The 16,960-nt window shown below is 41.8% G+C and overlaps 1 protein-coding gene across 1 annotated transcript in view; it reads left to right on the top strand.

Annotated features, from left to right (window-relative positions):
• Nucleotides 1-16,960, top strand: part of KCNT2 (potassium sodium-activated channel subfamily T member 2) — a 1,265,156-nt gene that overhangs the window by 888,259 nt on the left and 359,937 nt on the right. The window contains exon 21 of the mRNA XM_040359820.1: nucleotides 5,727-5,861. Within this exon, the coding sequence (XP_040215754.1) occupies nucleotides 5,727-5,861 (135 nt within the window). The remainder of the gene's footprint in view (nucleotides 1-5,726; nucleotides 5,862-16,960) is intronic.

The raw sequence follows: 16,960 nt of genomic DNA, 5'->3' as shown, positions 1-16,960 counted from the left end.
GCGATATTTCGATAAAATATCACGAATATTCTGAGCCAATCAGAGCGCTCCTCCAGCATATCTCGAAATTGCGCAATAAATATCGCATTCGCATGTTGCGATATTTCGATAAAATATCACGAATATTCTGAGCCAATCAGAGCGCTCCTCCAGCATATCTCGAAATTGCGCAATAAATATCGCATTCGCATGTTGCGATATTTCGATAAAATATCACGAATATTCTAAGCCAATCAGAGCGCTCCTACCGCAGTTATTAAAAAATCGCAATTATTTTCGCATTCGCAATAGCGAAAAATCGCATTCAATTAATTTCGATAAAATATCACGAATATTCGAATTTAGCGAATATATCTCGAATATTCGAATATATATTCGAGATATATCGCGAAATCGAATATGGCATATTCTGCTCAACACTACGTCCGAGAAGGCAGGTGAGGGTTACAAGGGTGCGTGACGCCTCACTAGCCCTCATTCGGGATGCCCATGCAACCCTGCAACAGCCTCCCACTGCTCAGGAGGGATTTGTAACAGTGGTTTTGGCCAAAATGTCAGAAATGACATTAGACCAACGCCTCCTCTTTGAGGGCCTCCTCATCACCCTCGCAAATCAGGGGGTGAGGGGTCTTCTCACGGAGGACACTGTGATTTGCCGCCATCCCCATCCTCACACACCACATAACTCCCAAGCTCCCCCACCTTCTTCTTCTTCTCATGCTCCTTCTCAAGCTCCCCCACCTTCTTCTTCTTCTTCTTCTTCTCATGCTCCTTCTCAAGCTCCCCCACCTTCTTCTTCTTCTTCTTCTTCTCATGCTCCTTCTCAAGCTCCCCCACCTTCTTCTTCTTCTTCTTCTCATGCTCCTTCTCAAGCTCCCCCACCTTCTTCTTCTTCTTCTTCTCATGCTCCTTCTCAAGCTCCCCCACCTTCTTCTTCTTCTCATGCTCCACCTGAACATTCTTCTTCCTCTTCTTCTCCTGCTCCATCTGAACATTCTTCTTCCTCTTCTTCTCCTGCTCCATCTGAACATTCTTCTTCCTCTTCTTCTCCTGCTCCATCTGAACATTCTGCTTCCTCTTCTTCTCCTGCTCCATCTGAACATTCTTCTTCCTCTTCTTCTCCTGCTCCATCTGAACATTCTGCTTCCTCTTCTTCTCCTGCTCCATCTGAACATTCTGCTTCCTCTTCTTCTTCTACTACTCCTCCTCCTTCTACTGCTCCTCCTCCTTCTACTCCTCCTCCTTCTACTGCTCCTCCTCCTTCTACTCCTCCTCCTTCTACTCCTCCTCCTTCTACTGCTCCTCCTCCTTCTACTCCTCCTTCTACTGCTCCTCCTCCTTCTACTCCTCCTCCTTCTACTCCTCCTCCTTCTACTGCTCCTCCTCCTTCTACTCCTCCTTCTACTACTCCTCCTCCTTCTACTGCTCCTCCTCCTCCTCCACCTCCTCCTCCACCACCGTCGGCTACTCATCCTCCACCACCTTCGTCTACTCCTCCTCCTGGCATGAGTACTACCCCTGTGGCACCACCTCCAGCCAGGCAGAAGAGGAAGGCTGCTGAGAAGGCTGCAGAGAAGGTGAAAGAGCAGGCTGCAGGGAAGCCACCAAGGAAGGCCTTGAAGAAATCCAGAAAGTGACTCCCTTACTTCCATGTGGTGTACCAGAGTTCAGGCTGCTGTAGTACCACAACCTGGTGACATCTGCCTGCCCTGCTCCAGTTTCTGACCTCGGGGAGTCCAAGACCTTGATGCGTGACTTCCTGAATGAACCTCTCAAGTCCCCATTTTGGCCTCCAACTGATCACCAGTCACATCAGGCCACACCTGGCTGTGCACAAATGGCAGCAAGCTCTCCAGTGCTGACTTTTGCATATTAAATTTATTTTTATTACCAAAATAAATGGTACATTTTTTTTTTACAGTTCATACTTGTCCTTGTATTTTTTTACATTTCAATTTTGCAAGTGAGAAGGCAGGTTCTTATTTTTAAAAAATTGGATATAAGGTGTAATTTGAAAGGGACACATGAGATAAGACAAAGCAATAAGGTTTCTATGGGGGGAACTTGACATTACAAAAAAAAAAAGTATTTGCATTTTTTTAAAATTTAAAATTAAGGTGAATATTAAAAGCAGGATTTAAAACACACGACCAAAATAAGGTGACAATAAAAAAAAAAAAAAATATTGAGTCCAGTAAGAAAAAGGTTCCACCTAATTTTAAGGAACTCTGTGTGAATATCGTAAAAAAAAATTATTATATTGCTGTTTTGTGCCCTTAGAAAAAATTGTGTAAAGCGCTGCAAATAAACGATTAAATAATGTTGGAAGCGACACGAATGTGCTATCTCCATTCCAAACGCTAGTTTTACCTATGTTGGTCTCCAGTGTCTAAGTTTTTGACAGGTTTCTTAGCATACACACGACCGAGTTTCTCGTTTAAAAAACAGCCCGATGAAGAACTCGTCGAGCCAAAATCCACTGCCATCGAGAAAATAGAGAACCTGCTCTCTATTTGCTCGACGAGTTCCTCGGCGGCTCCATCGGGCCGAAAATGTACACACGACCGAGTTTCTCGACAGAATCCGGCTCTTCACCGAGATTCTCGACGAATTCTGCCGAGAAACTCTGTCGTGTGTACTAGGCCTGAGAGATATGACGGAGTATCTGAGATACTCCGTCGTATCTCCTTTGTGAATCTGGCCCTAAATTTCACAAATTTGCCTTGATTAGGCAGTGCTGCTTTCACATATATTTGCAAATGTAAGCAATAAAATAAAAAGTTTTAACGCAAACGTAAAATGCCCATTACATATGCACTTACTTTAAAAAGCTGGTTTTGAATTATTCGGAGTGTTTGTCATTTTTGTTTTAATTTTCAAATATTGACTAAGCCTTAACCTCCCTGGCGATTATTTCAGATTTTGGGTGCTGAAAGCGGTACCATTATTTTGCATGGAAATTTGGCGTTTTATATTGTAGACCTGCAATTCTTAGGAATAACTCACTTAAATCTGTCCAAACAAGAGTCTAGTAGACATCCCAGGTATAATAAAATTTGAAACACAAAATCATAAATTATAATATAATAAATAAATATAAATAATTATAACAAATAATATAATAATAATAATAATAAAAATTATTACTTTTAATTTTTTGATGACGAATATCCCCACAAATCACTATCGCTCAATTCAGCAAGTGATTCTAATTTATTATCTCTGTTTTTTAGCTTTTGACATAAAGGGACACTTTTTGGTTGCTATGGACAATCTCCAGTTTCCAGGCAGAAAGAACAGTTTTTTATTATATAAAAGTGCATGTTGGACACTGGGCAGACCACTAGGGACAAAGGGGGTGTGTATTTATTTCATACAGTACTGTAATCTGTAGGATTACAGTATACTGTATGTATTGTGTTTATTTACTTTTTTAAATTTGGCGCCAATCTCCACCCCTGTGCGTCGTAACATCGCAGGGAATGGAGCTCGGCGGCACTCTGTACTGTGAATCGAGCGAGGAGGACACAGCTCGATCACACAGTTGGGAGACATCGCAGGATCCAGGGACAAGGTAAGTAATTCCCTGCCTGTGGACACTGCGAGGCGATCCCAAGTCTGGCTCTGGGTTACCGCTTTTGGTCCTGAAATTCCACCCCGAGCCAGACTCAGGAATACCGCTGAGGGGGTTAAAAAAAAAACTGTAAGACAAAAGGCATAATGAGCTAGTATGCATCTTAACTTACTTATCTTAGATTGAAGCTTCTGCAGCGGTTCACGCACACTGCTGTGACTGGCGACATGTCTCCAGTTGTTATTTCCGGGATTGCAACCTGCAGCGCTGTGATTGGCTGAAGCTGTGATGACATCACTCCCACGCATGCGAGCGGGAACCGCCGGTCACAGCACCGGCCCTGAAGAAACAACACAAGCAGGCTGTTTCTTCAGTGTGCATGTGCCGATGACGTTAGCGCAAGTGTAAATGGTAAATATCTTCTAAACCATGTAGGTTTAGGACATTTTTATAGTACCTACAGGTAAACCTTATTATAGGCTTACCTGTAGGTACAAGTGGTGTAACTAGGTTTACAACCAGTTTAACCACTTAACCCCCTGACCATATTGCTGTCCAAAGACCAGAGCACTTTTTGCGATTCGGGACTGCGCCGATTTAACTAACAATTGCGTGGTCGTGCGACGTGGCTCCCAAACAAAATTGGCGTCCTTTTTTTCCCACAAATAGAGCTTTCTTTTGGTGGTATTTGATCACCTCTGCGGTTTTTATTTTTTGCGCTATAAACAAAAATAGAGCGACAATTTTGAAAAAAAATAAAAAAATTTACTTTTTGCTGTAATAAATATCCCCCAAAAATATATAAAAAAAATTTTTTTTCCTCAGTTTAGGCCGATACGTATTCTTCTACATATTTTTTGTAAAAAAAAAATCGCAATAAGCGTTTATTGATTGGTTTGCGCAAAAGTTATAGCATTTACAAAATAGGGGGTATTTTTATGGCATTTTTATTAATATATTTTTTTTACTAGTAATGGCGGCGATCAGCGATTTTTTTTCGGTACTGCGACATTATGGCGGACACTTCGGACACATTTTTGAAACACGCACGAGAGTCGGGGGCGAGCGGGCAGCGCGCACGCGCCCCTAGTGGCCGCTCGAAAAGCGGACGTATAGTTACGGGCTCTCGCCCAGGAGAGCCAACCTGCCGCCGTATAATGACGGTGGCTGGTCGGCTAGTAGTTAAGGGACTGCTTATGGCAATATTCTAAACCAGAAGAATTGAAGAACAAGGGTAGATTCCCAGGGCCAGATTCAGAAAGGAGTTACGTCTGCGTATCTCCAGATACGCCGTCGTAACTCCGAATGAGGGCCGTCGCATCTCGGCGCCTGATTCATAGAATCAGATACGCCTCACTGTTGCCTAGATACGAGCGGCGTAAGTCTCCTACGCCGTCGTATCTTAGGGTGCATATTTACGCTGGCTGCTAGGGGCACTTCTGTAGATTTACGCATAGAATATGCAAATGAGCTAGATACACCGATTCAGAAACGTACGTCCGCCCAGCGCATTGATTTACGTTGTTTACATAAGGCTTTTTCCGGCGTAAAGTTACCCCTGCTATATGAGGCGTAGCCAATGTTAAGTATGGACGTCGGGCCAGCGCCGAATAGGGCTGTGCGTAAGTTACGTTCACGTCTAAAGCATTGACTATTTCCGGCGTAATTTGGAGCATGCGCACTGGGATGCTTTCACGGACGGCGCATGCGCCGTACGTTAGTACCGTCAATTACATGGGGTCACGATTAATTAGCATACAACATGCCCCCTACCAGCCTATTTTGAATTAGGTGGGCTTACGCCGGCCCATATACGCTACATCGCCGTAACTTCGGGCGCAAGTTCTTTCTGAATACGGGACTTGCCTCTCAAAGTTACGGCGGCGTAGCTTATATGAGATACGCTATGCCCGCCTAAAGATAGGCATTTGTTTCTGAATCTGGCCCCCAGTGACTATATTTAGAATAATAATAACTTGAACAAACATTAGCTAACTTTGTTAGAACCTTGTATGATTTATTACCTGCATGAAATGAATATACCACTGCTTCATTTTTTGTTTTGTATGTTAGTTTATTGTTTTCTTATGTATTTTTCTCATTATGTATGACCTTATTTTCCTGAGCAGTTGTCTTTTTGTGTTTTCTAAAGCTTAGATGACTTGCTGAAATGTGGAGTAACTTTTGCAGCTGATATGGTGGTTGTAGACAAAGAGAGCACAATGAGTGCTGAAGAAGACTACATGGCAGACGCAAAGACCATAGTTAATGTACAAACACTTTTCAGGTGGGTTAATATTATGTTCATATGAAATGAAATGTGTGCTCGATTGTTGAACAGTAGAAATGTGGAAATGCTAAAAAAAAAAAAAAAGTTTACAAGCGTGGCAATTTTACAGCATGTAAGTAAAAAGTTGACACCGTCACTATTATAAATAAATTTGTCAAACTTGCATCAATGGCAGAACACTTTTTATGTTACAGCATATTAGCTGCCATAATGAGTAAAGTATGGATGTATCTATTCCTATGCAATTAGCAAATATATTCTTTAGAGGCCACAGGTAACCAAATCAAAGATATTTGCTATGGAGCAAATATTGAAGCAGCTTGTTCAATACAAAGAGGGAATGGGACAGTTCAAATGCCCAGGGCTGGATTAGCAGACAGAGAGGCCGCACAGGCTGGTACTGTTATTCACGGATGGGAAGTGATAGGGAGTACAGCGTTGTCAGCTATATAGAGTCATAGCCGAAGAGTATGCTGCAAATGCAATCACTACCTGGGCTGGCAGTAGGGGGCCCTACGAGTGGTGGTTTCATCCCCCACAACCAGCGGTCAGCACTGTGCTGGTATTGGTGCCTAGAAGGGGGGTAATTGGGAGCAGGCAGGAGCAGCGCTAGGTGGGTACTTTAACACCCCCAGAATTTCTCCTACCACCCTTATCTGCAGCCCATAAATGAGAAGTAAACTGATGCTGGAGTGTGTGGAGCAGCCTTTTGATTTCACATTTCGCTTGTGTTCCCTGTCTTTTTGGGCTGTCTACTGTCCATGTCCTCGGCTCAGCCACACCCCTTCCCTGTGTGTAGCGGAAAATGCCAGAAGCATGCAGTAAAGTTTACAATGTCTTTTTGTCCAGTGTTGTAATAATGCAGGTTCCTAATGTTAAGGGGGATGAGGGGTAGCTGCATAGAATTGGCTGGGGAAGCTGTAGTGATATGTAGCCAGATTCAGGTACATCTGCGCATCTTTGTGCTGGCGTAGCGCATCTCATATGCGCTACGCCGACGTAACATTGAGAGGCAAGCTAAGTATTCACAAAGCACTCGCTCCCATGTTTACGCCGGCGTAACGTAAATTGGCCGGCGTAAGCCCGCCTAATTCAAAGTAGGGAGGTAGTGGGCGTGATCTATTAAAATGAAGCGTGACCCCATGTAAATGAATAGCCGAACGAACGGTGCATGCGCGCGCATGCTCAGGATCACGTCAAATTTACTCCCTAAGATACGCCGGCTCAATGCCTACATCGTGAACGTAACCTACGCCCAGCCCCTTCAGGTACCACTTACGTAAACGACGTAAAATACGACGGCTGTTCCGTCGTCCATACCCTAACATGACTTACACCTGCTTTAGGTGGAATAACTTTACGCCGGACGTACGCCTTACGTAAACGGCATAGATTACAGCGACGGGCGTAAGTACGTTCGTGAATCGGCGTATCTAGGTAATTTACATATTTGACCAGTAAATCAATGAAAGCGCCCCTTGCAGCCAGCGTAAATATGCGCCCAAGATACAACGTCGTAGGAGACTTACGTCGGCCGGATCAAGCCAAAATTTAGGCGTATCTTGTATTGAGAATTAGGCACACAGATACGACGGCGCATCCGAGAACTTACGCGGCATATCAAAAGATAATTCAGCGTAAGTCATACGTGAATCTGGGCCATGGTGTCTGTCTGCATGGGGGAAAACATTACTATTGTGTGACAATGTCAACCCTTACATGGCCAGATTTTTGTCAACCAAGAGCAGATAGATCTTATGGGGGATTTGAGGGCTTCAAGATCTGCTTGTCACTGAACAATTTCTTTCAAGCAAGGACTACTGTCCCAACTCACTCCAAACCTCAAGTGTTATGTGCACACAGCCTATAAGCAAGCAATGTTTTGTAATTGGGAATTCCCCCTGTTAAAGAGGGATATCATTTCAGCAAGAAGAGGACACAGTTTTTATACCTGGCTGTTTTAGATTGCAGGGTATTTGTCCAGCACTTAGGCCTGGTTCACACTAGTGTGATGTGTGTTGTGGCGATTTGAGGTGTGATTATGCAATGCAACTTGTAAGAAATTTTGATGCAATTTTTCACGAAATTCACGATATTAGCCATTTCTGATCATGCACCTATTTCCATCTTACTTGCAGACCCTAGTCCTCAACCCAATCTCCATCTGTGGCACTTTCCATATTTCCTCTACAAAATGTATTATTCCCAGGCCTCCTTGGGAGCTGCTTGGGAAGAATTTCTCTCTCTGCAAATTCCATCCACATGGATATCCCCAATCTGCTTTGCTCTATTTTTGTTTATATTGTTTATATTGCAAACAATAAAAACCGCAGAGGTGATCAAATACCACCAAAAAAAAGCTCTATTTGTGGGAAAAATAGGACGTAAATTTTGTTTGGAAGCCACGTCGCCTGGGCAGGAAGGGGGTACTGTATATGTGCCCAGTAAGCAAGTGGTTAAGAAACATGCCCTAGCAAACTACCAGGATGCAAGTGGCTGTCTCAAGCTCGCCCAGCACTCCATTCCTTCCAAAAACAATCCAGAAAACATGGCAGATTAGCTATTACCCCACTGTCTGCTATTTTTGTCCATACCCTTTTTTCAAGTTTTTCTTGGCAGACAAACTGGAACTAACAAGAAAAGCATTCAGCGATGCCACTTTTCACAGTCTTGGCAACAAATTAGGTTAACTTTTAGCAAAACTCTTATCGCTCTACACCCATCACTTCCCTTTGCAACGCCTTAGGTTCCATTAAATCCCTCTCACAGGAGGTTAATAAGGTAATGCTACAGTACTACTTCTCCTTATAGTGGCCCGACCCTATAGACAAGAACACTGCCTCAAGGTTTTTTGATAAAATCTGCCTTCCGACAATCTCCTCCTCCCAACTAGAGACCCTAAACGTGCCTATTTGCTTGTCCAAAATTACCACAATACAACAACTAGCCCCAAATAAAGCTCCAGTTCCTGATGGGTACATGGGTGAATTTTTCAAGACACTTCCAGATATAGTTTGTCCCATTTACCCAAAAATATGTAGAATACATATCGGCCTAAACTGAGGAAAAAATATTTTTTTTTTTTTCAAAATTGTCAATCTTTTTTTGTTTATAGTGCAAAAAAATAAAAAAATGCAGAGGTGATCAAATACCACCAAAAGAAAGCTCTATTTGTGGGGAAAAAATGGTCAAAATGTAATTTGGGTACAAAGTAGCACGATCGCGCAATTGTCATTCAAAGTGTGACAGCGCTGAATTCTGAAAATTGGCCTGGGAAGGAAGGGGATGAAAATGCCCTGTATTCGAGTGGTTAATGTACGAAAGCTGTAAAAATTTTAAAATTGAAATTCTACGTGGCGTTCTGTCACAATGTCATGATTCTGTAATTTGACTCTTTTGACAATAAAATCTGTTTAAAAATAAAAAAATAGTTACTCGCCCTAGGTTGCCCCACCCAACCCCTACCCCGCCTTTTATTCCACCCCAAATTCTGCCCCTAAACACGCCCTCTTACATTATCTCATGAAATTACACTGTTAAATGTTTTATTCAGAATTAAGTTACAAAAATGTATATTAACAACAACAACTTTAATAATATTAACATTAAGCAATGTAAACATAAAAGGAAAATATGCGCTTTACATGGACATGACACAAGAGATGATCAGAGACTGCGGATATGGTAAAAGAGGTTGTCAGAGACTGAAGACATGGCACAAGAAATGATCCGAGACTGCGGACAAGGCACAAGAGATGGGCGGGCATGGCACAAGAGATGATTAGAGACTGAGTACATGGCACAAGAGATGGTTAGAGACTGCAAACTTGGCACAAAAGATGGTCAGAGACTGCGAACATGGTACAAGAGATGGTCAGAGACTGTGGACATGGCACAGGAGATGGTCAAAGACCCACCCCCCCTCCAGCTGAGTGCAGCAGAGTCCAGCAGGGGGCATGCACAGTTCTGTAGCCAGGCCCAAGGCCTTTTTGTATGGGTGGTCATTGTCTGTAACTGTGACCAGGGCTGTGCTGGCACCGGCCTTGCTCGCTCTCAGCTTATTTTCACTTGGCCAATGGGGAAAAGGTGAGTGGGAATTTTGAGGGCTAATAACAAGTATGCATATACAGACTAATTTGACTATTGTGAGTTTAGTAACACTTTATTATTAGACAAACCTTTCTAATTTGGATCACATCTAAACTAATTCACCCCTCTGCAAATGAATGCTTCACATGGAATAAAGTCCAGCTCCCTGAGCTCCAATTGATTCCTGACACACAACTCTGGTTTAAGGCAGGCCTTCTTTTCTTGGGCAAATTGTTACACAATTGCTTCTTTGATCTATCTAATGTGTATAAATCGGCCTAAAAGTCATATATCTCTACACTGGATGTAAAGGAATGAGAGAAGACCCTAGAAAACACGCCCCTTCTATCTGAATGAACTATTTACCCAGATCTATATTCTTCACCACTCTTTTCTAACACCAAAGAGCTTGCTAGATTTCAGAACACCACATTGTACCACCTAATTTGAGCTTGTCCCATTGTTTATACATTCAGTAAGTAAATAAGACCCAGAAACATTGATTTGTTTTAACCTTTTATTGTTGTTTTGAGTTTTGATTTTTTTTTTATTGATGACTTTTCATATAAATCTCATGATGGTATACTAGCTCGTAAACTTGTAAATCTTGTCTTATTAATTCTGTATACACAATTAGCTTTTTCTGTTTTACTAAATATCCACATGTACTATTTTATCATGCATTTTATAATTACTGAAATGTGCAATTCCTTAATAAATTCACTTTAACAAAAAAAAAGGAAATACATAATTTTGATCTTTAAATAAATAAATAGATGATTTTAATAACTGGTGGATTATACGTGACTTCAGTAATGCCAGCTATGTTCTGTGCTTCGATTATAAATATCTATATTTAATTGCAGGTTGTTTTGCTACCATGGCAGAGACAACACAACACTGAAATTTTATATCCCTGGATTCTTTTCTGCTGCCAATATGCATTTCCTTCTATAACCTTTTAATTTACTTTTGTGGTACTAATTGCAGAAATGTGGTGACTCCTATACAAGTTATTGTTTTTACTGTCAATCATTTTTATTGGTCTCTCACTCAATAACCTGTTTTTCTTTACAACATTATAACAGTAATAATACAGACAGATACTGTTCGCATCAACAACATGTTTATTATCACATAAAGTCTGCAGCTCAGTGCGCTGACTAACCTGAACAATGAAAGAACAAAACACAGATTATATTACTGCAATGTTTCGTTTAATTATCTTGCTTCAAATTAGATTCTAAACTTTCCAAACAGTGCCATATTATGTATCCACATTTATAAAGCAGTCCCTAAACAAGGGAAAATGGCTGAGGGACCAGCATGAACGTATAATGATAAAAAGGATTACATATATAAACACACAGATTTAATTTTGTAATACGCTGATTCTGTTCTACAGCTCGACAAATAAAACTTTTTCAATATAGAAAGTATTGTTTTATTAAACTCATTTGCATCATAATCTAAATGTGAAAAGGCATTTATATTTTTAGGATGTTATAGTGGTGTTTGCTTTCATTAGGTATTCATGGTAACAGCCCACCAAAATTGAAATTGTGTAGTCTTCCTACATTAAATATGTAGATCAGTCTTTATCAACTAGGGATGAGCTTCGAGTTCGAGTCGAACTCATGTTCGACTCAAACATTGCCTGTTCGCCTGTTCGGCGAACAACGAACAATTAGGGGTGTTAGCGGCAAATTCAAAAAGCCGCGGAACACCCTGTTAAAGTCTATGGGAGAAATCTAAAGTGTTAATTTTAAAGGCTAATATGCAAGTTATTGTCCTAAAAAGTGTTTGGGGACCTGGGTCCTGTCCCAGGAAACATGTATCAATGCAAAAAAAAGTTTTAAAAACTGATGTTTTTTCAGGAGCAGTGAATTTAGTAATGCTAAAAGTGAAACAATAAAAGTGTAACATTACTTTAAATTTCGTACCTAGGGGGGGTGTAAAGTCAGCAAGTGAAAAAGTGCATGTTTCCCGTACATAGAACTGTCCCTGCACAAAGTGTCATTTCTGAAAGAAAAAAGGCATTTAAAAACGGCTTTGCGGCTTTAATGAATTGTCGGCTCTGGCAATTCAGAGATGATTCATTCATAAAAAAAAAGCGTGGGGGTCCCCCCAAATTCCATTAACAGGCCCTTCAGGTCTGATATGGATATTAAGGGGAACCCCGCCGTCAATTTAAAAAAAAAATGACGCGGGGTTCCCCCCAAATATCCATACCAGACCCTTCAGGTCTGGTGTGGATTTTAAGGGGAACTCCACCCCAAATTAAAAAAAAATGGCGTGGAGTTCCCCTAAAAATCCACACCAGGTCCTTATCCGAGCACGTTAACCTGGCCGGCCGCAGAAAATGGGGGGGACAGAGTGCGGCCCCCCCTCTCCTGAACCGCCCCAGGCCACGTGCCCTCAACATGGGGAGTTGATGGGGACAAGGGCCTCATCCCCACAACCCTTGCCCGATGGTTGTGGGGGTCTGCGAGTGGGGGGCTTATCAGAATCTGGAAGACCCCTTTAACAAAGGGGACCCCCAGATCCTGGCCCCCCCTATGTGAATTGGTAATTGGGTACACTGTACCTCTACCATTTCACGAAGGAAGTGTAAATAGTTAAAAAAAAAACACACAGACACCGTAGAAAAAATTCCTTTATTAATAAAAAAATAAATAATAATCCAGCGGTGGTAATCCACTCTCGATGCGGCTCCCTGCTCCAACGTTGTCTTCTATCCAGCGACGGGTGATCTCTCCAGCGACGGGTAATCAGCGGTCCGGTCCAGCGATGAGAAGATCCATCCATCCAGAGCGCAGCATCGCCAAGCTCCTCTCACCGCTGGACACAGCCCAGCGAATGAGCGCCTGAAGCTGTGACATTTCTTATATAGGGGAGGCGGGGCCACCCGTCACGTGACCCCGCACCCTCTGACGCACCCTCTGCTACGTCACTGGAGAAGCCCAGTCTTCCCCCTTGCTGGACTGGAGATCACCTGCACCCGTCGCTGGATACAGACATCGCTGTATACAGACAGCGTTGGAGCAGGAAGCTGGGAACGAGTGTCACCGCTGGATTTTTTTTATAAATTTTTTATTAATAAAGGACTTTTTTCTACGGTGTGTGTGTGTTTTTTTTAACTATTTACACTTGCTTCAATTCACATAGGGGGGGCAGGATCTGGGGGTCCCCTTTGTTAAAGGGGTCTTCCAGATTCTGATAAGCCCCCCGCCCGCAGACCCCCACAACCACCGGGCAAGGGTTGTGGGGATGAGGCCCTTGTCCCCATCAACATGGGGACATCCTCCCCATGTTGAGGGCATGTGGCCTGGTACGGTTCAGGAGAGGGGGGGGCCGCACTCTGTCCCCCCTCTTTTCTGCGGCCGGCCAGGTTAACGTGCTCGGATAAGGGGTCTGGTGTGAATTTTTGGGGGAACTCCACGCCATTTTTTTTTTAAATTTGGGGTGGAGTTCCCCTTAAAGTCCACACCAGACCTCAAGTGTCTGGAATGGATATTTTCCGGGAACCCCACGTCATTTTTTTTTTAAATTGACGGCGGGGTTCCCCTTAATATCCATTCCAGACCTGAAGGGCCTGGTAATGGAATTTGGGGGAACCCCCACGCTATTTTTTTTTTTCATGAATGAATTCGCTCTGGATTGCCAGAGCCGACAATTCATTATAGCCGCAAAGCCGGGTTTAAAAGACTTTTTTTCCTTTCAGAAATGACACTTTGTTCAGGGACAGTTCTATGTACGGGAAACATGCGCTATTTCACATGCTAACTTTACACCCCCCCCTAGGTACGAAATTTAAAGTAATATTTCACTTTTATTGTTTCACTTTTAGCATTATTAAATTCACTGCTCCCGAAAAAAACGGCAGTTTTTAAAACTTTTTTTTGCATTGATACATGTTCCCTGGGGCAGGACCCGGGTCCCCAAACACTTTTTAGGACAATAAATTGCATATTAGCCTTTAAAAATAGCACTTTAGATTTCAAATGTTCGAGTCCCATAGACTTTAACGGGGTTCTAAAGTCCACACGAACATTTGGTGTGTTCGCAAGTTCTGGTGCGAACCGAACAGGGGGGTGTTCGGCTCATCCCTAATTCTGAGTATCTATTTCATTAATACATGTTACATAAGGTTGTACTGTACTGTGCTCATGCTATTTGCTGTTTGGAGCTGAGTCTCCACATTTGGATTATCTATTTGTTTTTTTTCAATAAACTTGGATGTAAAAAAAAAAAGGGTACACAAATAAATAATCCAATCCAAATGTTAAAAAGAGAGCAGATGGAATAGACCAGTTGGTCTTTGATTGTCCATAAAAATAGTTCAGAACAAATGTAGAGAACAATTGCTTCCTATGGTGTAAATGTATTTTGAGACCATAAAATATTAAATTTTTCTAAACTTGAGGAGTTTTGGCAGTGAATTATTTTGCTGCATTTTCAGTGTGCACACTTTATAGTTACCTCTTTATATTTGATGAGGCATCAGTAAGGTTCGATGCCTTTGTGTGTGATTACTTTTAGTTACATTTTTTAAATATGGTATTTTATCCCATTGTTGCTCTGTGTTCCCAAGTTTTTTTGAGTGGGTACACAAAATAATATTTATACTGGTTATAATGTCTGAAGACATTAAATGGACAGTAAAGGAGGGGCACAGTCATAATAAGAAGGGGCAAATATATATTTATGTTGCCAGATAACAATTTAGTTGTCTGGCAATTAAATATGTCCTTAATAGAAGAGATGGATATGAAAGAGTACATGATTGATGTTAGATGGATTTGTTAATTTCTAGTTTCTTCTCGGCAGAATGTGCCATTAAATGCTATTTGAACATTGTGTTCTTAGGATTTCAGATGACAAAAAGCTATTTCATTGTCAGATAAACGTGTATGAAACAGTGGATGTTGTTCAAAGAATTGTTTCATCCTAACGGTCCTTAGTGTGGTGACTATGATTCCCTGTGCACAATGCTTTACTACATAGCTTTTAAACATCAAATATTTCTGCTTGCAAAAAGAGCAATTTTTGAGGTGCTTAGTCATTTGGTAAGTCTGTCATCTGTTACTTCAAAATATAGTTTTATGTGTCCTATGTATTATAAAATCAATCGCCCATTAGTTTTTTTCAGTGAACACTTTTACCCTTGAAGAGGACAAAAAATATATAACTATGGATTTATTTACTGTACCATGCTAGTTGAATAGCCACATAAACACTAATGGCTATGAAAATTTAACTTATGTATCATGAAAGGTGAATAGTAAGTTCCATCCAAAGACAATGATAGGACAAGATTGATGCTGTTCAGTAACATTCCTGGGTGGCTTGTTCCTTAACCACTTGAGATCCGCGCTATAGACGAAATACGTCCGCAGCGCGGCTCTCAAGTGCCAAGTGGCCGTTTAAAAACGGCCTTTATGTGCATTACCCGCGCGCGCCACTGGGTGGCGCGCGGCGGGTAAAAACTGTCCCGACGCATCGCCGAAGACCCGATGCGTGTACCTGGCGGCCGCGATGTCCGCCGGGTACACGCGATCGTCGGTGACACGGCAGGTGACAGCAGGGACGTGGAGCTCTGTGTGTAAACACAGAGCTCCACGTGCTGTCAGAGGAGAGGAGACCGATCTGTGTCTCTTGTACATAGAGACACAGCATCGGTCCCCTCCCCCAGTCACCCCCCTCCCCCCACACAGTTATAACACACCCAGGCTACACATTTAACCCCTTCCTCACCCCCTAGTGTTAACCCCTTCACTGCCAGTCACATTTATACAGTAATTAGTGCATTTTTATAGCACTGATCGCCGTATAAATGTGAATGGCGCCAAATTTGTGTCAAAAGTGTCCGATACATCCGCCGCAATATCCCAGTCCCAATAAAAATCACAGATCGCCGCCATTACTAGTAAAAAAAAAAATAATAAAAAAAATCATAATTCTGTTCCCCATTTTGTAGGCGCTATAACTTTTGCGCAAACCAGTCGCTTATTGTGATTTTTTTTTTTTTTTTACAAAAATACGTCGAAAAATACGTATCGGCCTTAACTGAGAAAAAAAATAGTTTTTTAAAAAAAAAATGGGATATTTATTATAGCAACAAGTAAAAAAAATATATATTTTTTTTAAATTGTTGCTCTTTTTTTGTTTATAGCGCAAAAAATAAAAACCGCAGAGGTGATCAAATACCACCAAAAGAAAGCTCTATTTGTGGGGAAAAAAGGATGCCAATTTTGTTTGGGAGCCACGTCGCACGACCGCGCAATTGTCAGTTAAAGCGACGCAGTGCCGGACGCTGAGATTTCACCTGGGAACGAAGGGGGTTTATGTGCCCAGTAAGCAAGTGGTTAAGTTCTACTGCTTTAGCATGCAATGCTTAGACTTGCTGTGCCATAATACACACCCTAACCATTATTTTCATACAGTGCTTGCTATCTTTTTTTTTGCTATGGATCTGCTAATGGTTATAATGTTGACCTACCCCGATAATTGCTTTTGCTTGTTGTCTACCCTGACTTTTAACTCATCTATGGCTACATTTCTCTGTCCCAAGAACTGATTGCATTGATTAACATTGAAGCTTGTTTTAACTCCATTTCTGCTCTGCAATTTGGTATTGAGTTTGTCTTTACTTGAAAAAGTTAACTGTCACATTTTGGGTGATCCCCAGTTTTGTGCTTTTGTGCTGTCAAAAGTGAAACATCCGCACCCTCAGTAACACTGAAGCAGACTTCTCATTATCACAGTTGTGCTTTAGTGAGAGCCCTTTATCCCCTGCTTGTGAAATAGAGGACCCACTGTATTTTATGACATTAATATTTAAAACCACAGTGCATAGACAACCATAAGAAAACATATTATGAGTAGAGTAATTGCTCATTCTTTCCCCATCACACATAAAGTTATACAATAAAGGGGTTGTAAACCTTTGTGCTTTTTCACCTTAATGTATCCTGTGCATTAAGTTGAAAAACACCTTGCAGTCA

Source organism: Rana temporaria, chromosome 7 (assembly GCF_905171775.1).
Source record: "Rana temporaria chromosome 7, aRanTem1.1, whole genome shotgun sequence".
In the NCBI taxonomy this organism is placed as follows: domain Eukaryota; kingdom Metazoa; phylum Chordata; class Amphibia; order Anura; family Ranidae; genus Rana; species Rana temporaria.
Note: the sequence above shows the minus strand (reverse complement) of the source record. Positions and strands in the feature narration are given on the sequence as shown.